At 32.7% G+C, this 8,374-nt stretch overlaps 1 protein-coding gene across 2 annotated transcripts; it reads left to right on the forward strand.

Annotated features, from left to right (window-relative positions):
* Positions 1-2,765: 2,765 nt before the first annotated feature.
* LOC145124192 (RNA-binding KH domain-containing protein) lies at positions 2,766-8,025 on the forward strand. 2 transcript variants are annotated; one of them, XM_079059450.1, is made up of 14 exons: positions 2,766-4,185; positions 4,660-4,713; positions 4,796-4,984; positions 5,231-5,307; positions 5,404-5,514; positions 5,700-5,768; positions 5,851-5,907; positions 6,236-6,274; positions 6,351-6,455; positions 6,537-6,619; positions 6,769-6,850; positions 7,331-7,474; positions 7,563-7,637; positions 7,795-8,025. In XM_079059450.1, the coding sequence occupies exons 3-14, from the start codon at positions 4,807-4,809 to the stop codon at positions 7,894-7,896; spliced, it is 1,122 nt and encodes a 373-aa protein (XP_078915576.1). In that variant the 5' UTR covers positions 2,766-4,185; positions 4,660-4,713; positions 4,796-4,806; the 3' UTR covers positions 7,897-8,025. The 2 variants fall into 2 exon arrangements, with proteins under 2 accessions (XP_078915576.1, XP_078915575.1); XM_079059449.1 differs by lacking the exon at positions 4,660-4,713 and having other exon boundaries at positions 2,767-4,185.
* Positions 8,026-8,374: the final 349 nt, after the last annotated feature.

An 8,374-nucleotide genomic window follows, 5' to 3' on the forward strand; every position in this document is an offset into this window, starting at 1 on the left:
TTCATAATCACAGACTGGTCCGGGTTTGCCTTTGAAATGATAGGCAGTTTTGTAAAAATCACCATAAATTGTAGAAAAATCATATGGAGATGTGCAAGTAGCCATTTTAAAGCTAAGAGTTTGAACTACTTGCACCTGGAACAGTTTTGAAAACTAAAATATTTAAGTTGACCAAAACTGTCCGTGATCGAAGTTCATCTTTTCTGATGTAATCTGATAGAAAAAGTTTAATTGTGTTCTTGATGATTTTACTTGTATTCCCCCCTTAAAACTTAAGAAAAACATGTAAATGTAGGGGTATGAACTCACCTTATGTGTTCTTAGAGGATGGATGTTGGAGAAGAGAAGTGTTCAACTCAAAAACACTTAGAAGATGCCTTGACGAATCGAGAACCAAGAGTGGAAGAATGCTTGATGATTAACCTTGGAAGTCTTGAAATTGAGAGAGAATGGTGTAGAAAATGAGTGACTTAAGCCTTGTATTTATACTAGTAAGAATTACTATTCATATATAATTCTTTAATAATAAGTGTTAAATGTTGACATTCTCCATATAACTAGTTAGTGTATATGACATATTCATGATGTAATCATGACAAATGTTTCTAGAATATGGTTAATACTAATTGGCTAATAATAGTAATTTTTAAAACGTAAATAGTAAATAGTAGGTAGTAAATAGTAAATAGTAAATAGTAAATAGTAAATATGATGAGATTTTTACAATTGTCATATTTGTAAACCCCGTTAAGCCATGTTTAAGAGTCTTACACAGCCCCCGATAATTGTGCAATAGTGTTTTATCGCTTTGGTTCGTTGTTTAGCACTGTTAAGGCTAAGGAAAATCAAACACATGAATTTTCCAAATGATGTTTTCTCATTAAAATAGCGAATTGTACAACGTAAACCCTAACATACAAGGGTTAATGGAGTTGACCGGTTTGACTTGTTGACTTTGTTTGACTTTGACTTGACCGAAATTTGACGGTTGTCACACTAACTCCTTCCACCAGTCTCGTACCCTGTCCTTACCCTGTCCTTCAAAAGGCAGGAAGTTAATCTACCATGTCCCCCTCGGGACAACGACTGTTGCAGAATGCGTTAGCAACATCTGCTAACTACCGTCTGCTCGCAATGGGGTCCTTCACCCCATGATAATTCGGAGCTCCACAAGCACGAAGCTCCCTGAATGTCAAAGATCGAGTTCCTGCTAGTGCCATAATCTTAGAACGAAACGAGCTCAGTCGCTCATCCAAAACCTCCAGGATACCCTCCTTGACTGAGCCGAAGATCATAAGAGTCTGATCAAGAACGCAACGAGAGCAACCAATGTGGCATATATATATATATATATATATATATATATATATATATATATATATATATATATATATATATATATATATATATATAGAGGGTTAGGTTCATGTGAGACAACCTAATTTTGTGAGACCGTGAGACGCAATCCTAGCCACTAATTTTGTAGATAAAAAAAAACATTTTTAAAATGCAAAATAATTCAAAATTTTCGAAATTTTTTTTCAAATATTATTTTCGTCATTTATATTTTCCAAAAAAAAAATAAAAAAAATAAAAAAAATACATTTTTTACATATTCTAGTAGAATATTAGAATATTTTACATATCTGACAAATCTAGTAAAATATTCTAACATTCTAAAAATCACATTAGAATATTTACAGTGTAATATTCTATTAGAATATTTCACGTATTTTTTTAAAAAAAATGGTAATTTTTTTTAGGTAACTAAAGTGATGAAAATAATAATTAAAAAAAGAATTTTCGGATTTTTCATTTTATTTTGTATTTTAAAATTATTTTTAGATTTGGTCTCACGGTCTCACAAAATTAGCATGGTCTCAAATGAACCTGAATATATATATATATATATATATATATATATATATATATATATATATATATATATATATATATATATATATATATATATATATATATATGAAAACCAAATGTGATATTGAGACTCAGAGCAACCAATGTGGCAAATATATTCTAGAAAAATAGACGACTTGCCGGTGGTAACAAAGACTCTCTCACATGGTTTTCAAGACTTTTTATTTTTTCGGCAACCGACTCTTTAAGTCTTTATTTTCTTTTTATGAAGATCATCATAAAATGTTTTTTAAAAAAATAAAAAAAACAAGAATTTTGTGTGAGCCCCTCGTTACCACGGCCTAGGTAACGACTTTTGTCTCTTTCTTTTTTTAATTATTTTTTCCATTTGTTTTCCTTATAAATAATTTATCTTATTAAAAAGAAAGAATAATATTTATTAGAAAAATAAATAAAATACATAAAAAAACATAAAATAAATTTCTCTACAGAACAAGATCAATATTGATATTTTTTTAGAGTAAATTACACGATTCGTCCCTGGTTCAAGTATCAAATTACACGTTGAGTCCTTATTTTCAAAAATTAATTCGGACCATCCTTATATTGTATTTTCTTCACTCCCGGAGTCCCTAATATGCATAAAATGACTATTTTACCATTTTATTTCATTTTATATTTTAGAGTAAATTACACGATTCGTCCCTAGCTCAAGTGCCAAATTACACCAAATTACACGTTGAGTCATTATTTTCAAAAATTAATTCGGACCATACTTATATTGTATTTTCTTCACTCCCGGAGTCCCTAATATGCATAAAATGACTATTTTACCCTTTTATTTCATTTTGATATAAGTTCTTCTTCTATTCCACCTGCGCACCATCATCCTCAACCCCTCGTTCTCCCTCTCCCTCTCTATCTTCCTTTCTCTTTCTACACATCTGTTGAAGGACGGAAAACTTGAAGACTAGAATCGTCACCGGAAAACTGGAACAATCACCGAAAATATGTTGAAGAACGCCTCATTCGCCTTTCTCTTTATGTCCAGAAATCCAAGCCCCAACCCCGCTGGTGATGAAGCACCTCATCCTCTTGAGCAAATTTATCTCAATAGATGATTTGATTTATGAGTTTCATCTGATTCGATTTACATCGGACGACCACCATATCATCTATCTCCCTCTCTCTTCACCACTGATAGTGGTCTTGTGGTTCTGACTTCTAGATTTCAACTATACTACCATGGTGCTTAGTGTTTGGTTATTGATTTACAGAGATTTACATATTGTAGAGATATTTGGGGTTTTTTTGGGGGATTTTTGAGTTTTTATGTATTTTCAGATTCCCGGTTGATGAGGGGTGAGAGAGAGTATCAGTAGACGTGAGCGTTGGTAGGTGGTTGGAGGTGATGGTAGGTAGTCGGAGATGGAGGTCAATGGCTGGCCGGAGAGTGGAGGTCTCTAGATGCATCTCCTCCTTCACTGTATGTATTGCAACCCCTAAACAAGAAAAATGAGATTTATGGTGCTCCTTCCTCATTCTCATCAATCTCCTTTTTCTCATTAAGTCGGAAAAATGAGATTCACAGTCACCGGCGACAAAGAGGACAGCACAGGCTTCTAGTTGATTCGTGCTGAAGAGATAAAGAGATAAAGAGGGTATACGTGGTGGGGTCCATTACTTTAAATAAACAAATAAATATTTAATTAATTAAATATAACTAACAAATAAAAATAAATCAAAAAGATAAAGGCAAAATCGTTTTTTTATGTCTGGCCAACGAAATTAGGGATGAAGCGTGTAAAAATTAAACAAATGAGGGACTTTGCGAGTTAATTTTTCAAAATAGGGACTCAATGTGCAATTTAACACTTACGTTCGGGATGAATTGTGTAATTTACTCTATTTTTTATGTTTTTTTTGGATAAAAAAATTTGAATTGGGTTAGATTGATAATGTGTCAAAAAAAAAAAAATAGATATTTGCATTGGATTGTTAATAGATCCGTTTGTCCGGGCAGGTTTAAACAACTTAAAAAAACTTTATGACTGAAAAAAAACCCTTTTCTTAACCTAATGAACATACGTTGATATCATCCCTCTCGTTCTCTTCTGCTTCACAACCACCGCTATTTTCTCTCTTCTCCCCTCTCGCTCTCTCTTCTTTTCCATCGACCATCGGCGCTCTTCTACTTCAACCCCTACCACCAACGCTATCAACCTCTGCATCGACCACCACCACCGCCGTTAACCCCTGCATCGACCCACCACCGTTAACCACCCCGTCAGTCTCTGTTCCTCTTTTCTGGTAATTCTTCAATCCCTTTTTAATATTCGATTTTTTTCTTTGATTTGATATATGCAAATGTTAGTTTCTAGACTGGAATTGGTTAGCCTGAGAATAGTGAAGGTTTAGATCAGGATTTCTTATCATTGTGGGTTTATCCTTTATCAAAAAGTTTTGGAATTAATGTTGCTGAGTTTACATGAATGCTTCTTTGTCAGTTTTTCTAATTTTCATTAGAGAAAATTCAAATACCGACTTCTCTTATAGTTGCTTCTGTTATGCATAAAAGATACCGTTTCTTAGGTCATATTTGTTGAGCATTTGATAAAAATTCATGTTTGATAAACCATTTTCTTTGGCTAAAAGGAAAATTCATATCTGTTCTGTTGTCCTATTTTCTTAAAGAAACAAGAGTTTGAAAGCATACAATTCAATTCAAGTTTATCTGAAAATATTATAAACTACACCTAAACTTTTGCCTGAATATGTCAAAAGTAATCTTGGAGATTTCTCTAGTTCAAAAGAAGCAAGGCTGAGCTATATTAGAAAGTGAGTACAACTTAAATGGTATTTAACTTAGGCGCATAGATATTTAAATATTAGATAACATTGTCTTTTCATTTAATATCAGATTTGAAAGTTATGGATGTGGAAGAAGTAACAGAGAAGGGAAAGAGACACAAGGGGAAGCATGACAAGCCAAAGCCATGGGATGATGAGACTGTTGATCACTGGAAGGTGGAAAAGTTTGACCCTTCTTGGAATGAAGGCGGTTTACTTGAAGTCAGCTCTTTCTCTACTCTCTTCCCTCAATACAGAGGTACTCACAGCATTTGCCATATATACACTTATCTGATTATTTCTATTATGTTGTTCTTTTCGCATTAATAAAAAAGAAACACCTTCTTCTTTACATGTTTAAGCTACATATGGGTGTTTCTTTTTGACTCAAAAGAGAAATTTAGGGAAAAGAGGTTTTAAAATATCATTTATCCAGGCAACAGTAACACTTAATAGGAAAAAAAGAAACAACAGGTAAGTAACACAAATGATGTTGTGTATGCAGAGAAGTATTTGCAGGAAGCTTGGCCTATCGTGAAAGGTGCACTGAAAGAACATGGGATTTCATGTGAGCTGGATTTGGTTCGTGATCAAATGATTTTGATTGTGCATTGAAAGTTTTTATCTGCATTTTTCAAAACTTTTCTTTTGATATTGTATGAGAATTCGTGATTTCAGGTGAAAGGGTCGATGACTGTTTCCACAACTAGAAAGACAAGGGATCCATATATCATAGTGAAATCTAGGGATCTGATTAAACTCTTGTCACGAAGTGTCCCTGCACCTCAGGTAAGCATCATCACATTAAGCTGATGTTTCGAATGGAAGTTAGTTTCATTTCTCTGTTCCCTTTATATATATATGAATAAAAATCTAAATTACAGTTTTTAATGATAATTTTTGATATATACTTACTTGTCACAAAAATGGAATTTTTAGAATCTGGTTTGATGTGAAAGTGAATTTTGTTGCAGGCCATTAAGGTTTTAAATGATGAAATGCAATGTGACATCATCAAGATTGGAGGTTTAGTCCGAAATAAGGTACCATAATTTATTATTATTATTATTATATAATTTGGAAAAGTAGATAAAAATTGCTATCGACTAACTCTGATGTTTTCAGGAAAAAGTTGTGAAACGAAGGCAGCGGCTGGTTGGGCCCAATTCGTCCACTCTGAAGGTGTACATTTCATTTAAAATCAATCTCTTGGAAGTTGGAAGTGCAATATTATAAAATTTGATTTATTTTACTCATCCCTTTATTTGGGCAAATACAATGAACTTTCACTTCCGTTTTTAATTTGGTCACAAGACTTTCAAAATCGTTATTAAAGTCGCTTTACTTTTCAAAATTGAATGTTTATAGCAATTTGACTAGGAAATCTGTAAATTACTACTGATTCAGGCAAGGAAAGTGGTTTTCCTTGGGCTAAAAAAAAGAGTAAAGTACATTGCTATTTACTGCAAGTTTTCCTTTTATGTCCTCTGACAATTTACTTGGAATGCAGGCACTGGAGATTTTGACAGGCTGCTATATTCTTGTTCAGGTAGAACTGTATGACTTGTTGGCTTAAAAAAGAAAAAACATACAAACCTTATTTCTTTCAATTTGTTGATGCACAGGGAAACTCGGTGGCTTCAATGGGTTCATTTAAAGGATTGAAACAAGTAAGGAGGATAGTAGAAGAATGCATGTTAAATAAAATGCATCCCTTGTACAACATCAAAGTGAGTAGTACATTTTTTTTTTTTTTTTTGTTTTGGAATAATATCCGATGCACTAATAACATTTTGTGTGTTGTTTAACAGGTGCTGATGATGAGGAGAGATCTTGCAAGCAATCCAGAACTTGCAAATGAGAATTGGGATAGGTTTCTTCCCAAGTTCAAAAAGTAAACACTCATTGTCTCTTTCTGATTCTGAAATCTTATATATGATTTATCATCATAAAATGAGTTGAATTGCTATGCTCTCTTAAACTTTGGCAGCATCCAATCCATGTACATACATAACGCTTGGCTTGATTATTTGATTTTTTTAGGAAAAATGTGAAACAAAAGAAGGTTAAGAGTAAAGAGAAGAAAGAATATACACCTTTCCCACCACCCCCACAGCCAAGCAAGGTGATTATATTATTTATTATTTTTGTTTTATTCTTTGACATTGTTCTCTGAAAAGTTTATATTAATTGAATCTTTTTCAAACAACATATAAGTCCCACTCGTCCCATTTTACTAAATGAATTAGGAATTGGATAAATGCATATTATATTTTAATGAAATTCCAATACATAAGCTTTAAGTGAGGTAATATGGAAAATTCAAATTGGAAACAGATTGTTATGGGTTATAAATTCTACAAATAAAACGCTGAAAAAGGTTACCTTAATTGGTGTATTTGGTTAAATAATCGGTTATTTGGTTTGGGCGGTTTATTCAGTTTAGGTATTTTGAACACTTCAATTTTTTTTTTTTATGATCAGGATGAGGAGGGCATTTACGTCTTTTGAGTGGGACTAAAATTTCAAAATTTTGTTCCGTTCCAAATATACATGGTAACCAAATATTCAAATAAAGTAAATGATAATATTGTTTTGTTTTCAGATTGACATGCAACTAGACAGCGGTGAATACTTTTTAAGTGACAAAAAGAAGTCTGCAAAGAAATGGCAAGAAAGACAGGAAAAACAGGCTGAAAAAATTGCTGAAAACAAGAGGAAGCGGGAAGAAGCATTTAAGCCTCCAGAGGTCATATCATTCATCATTAATAAATAGCCTCTACACATTTTTTCTTAAGTCTTTCCGTTTCATTTAAAATATTGTTTTGGATATTCAGGAAGCCCGAAAACAAGAGGATGATAAAATTAAAAATGACAAGGAAGACATTGCTGCAATTACTACATCCTTGAAGGTATGTAATTAATATGTATCACCTACTACTTTTCATGCTATCCAAGAGGTTTGATACTTTGGGTAAATGCAACAAATTTAATTGTTTATTATGATACACACACATTGCTATAGCACTTGATTTTAATGGAAATTCCATTGGCATTTATTTATTGCAGAAAAAAGCCAAGGAGTTGGGAAATCGAAAATCAGCTGATAGCATCGATGATGCAGAGATGTATATTGCAGCATCTAAGAAAAAATCCAAGAGCAACAAGTAGTGTCGGTTTATTTAATGTTTTTCATCTTCCATCAACTCAACTTAACTTTATTGGACATCACAACTTTTGGAGGTGATAGATTGTATTTTTCTGTCTAAGATTGATTAATAACTTTATGATCGTTTATTAGATAGTGACCAAAAGTCTTGAATTTCGACATGGTAACTGAATATTGGTATCCATATTATCAAGTCAGATAATGAATGCATAGATAGGGGGGGGGGGGGGGGGGGGTATGACGTAATGATGCACAATACGTTAGGCAGCCTTTGTCGGTTATAAAAGATAGGTTGCTACTCTCTCAATCGTTTGTACACCTATTTTCTAATATGCTAATTTCGTAAATATAACACCTATAAAATATTTGTTGTGGACATCAGTTATATGATCTCAATAAACATAAATTAATCAGATAACAAATCATCTGTCTATATAATGCAACAGTTGGATTATTAAATCAAATTTAATACCTTGTGTT

Source organism: Lactuca virosa, chromosome 7 (assembly GCF_052849685.1).
Source record: "Lactuca virosa cultivar CGN04683 chromosome 7, Lactuca_virosa_CGN04683_v6, whole genome shotgun sequence".
NCBI classification, from domain to species: Eukaryota; Viridiplantae; Streptophyta; class Magnoliopsida; order Asterales; family Asteraceae; genus Lactuca; species Lactuca virosa.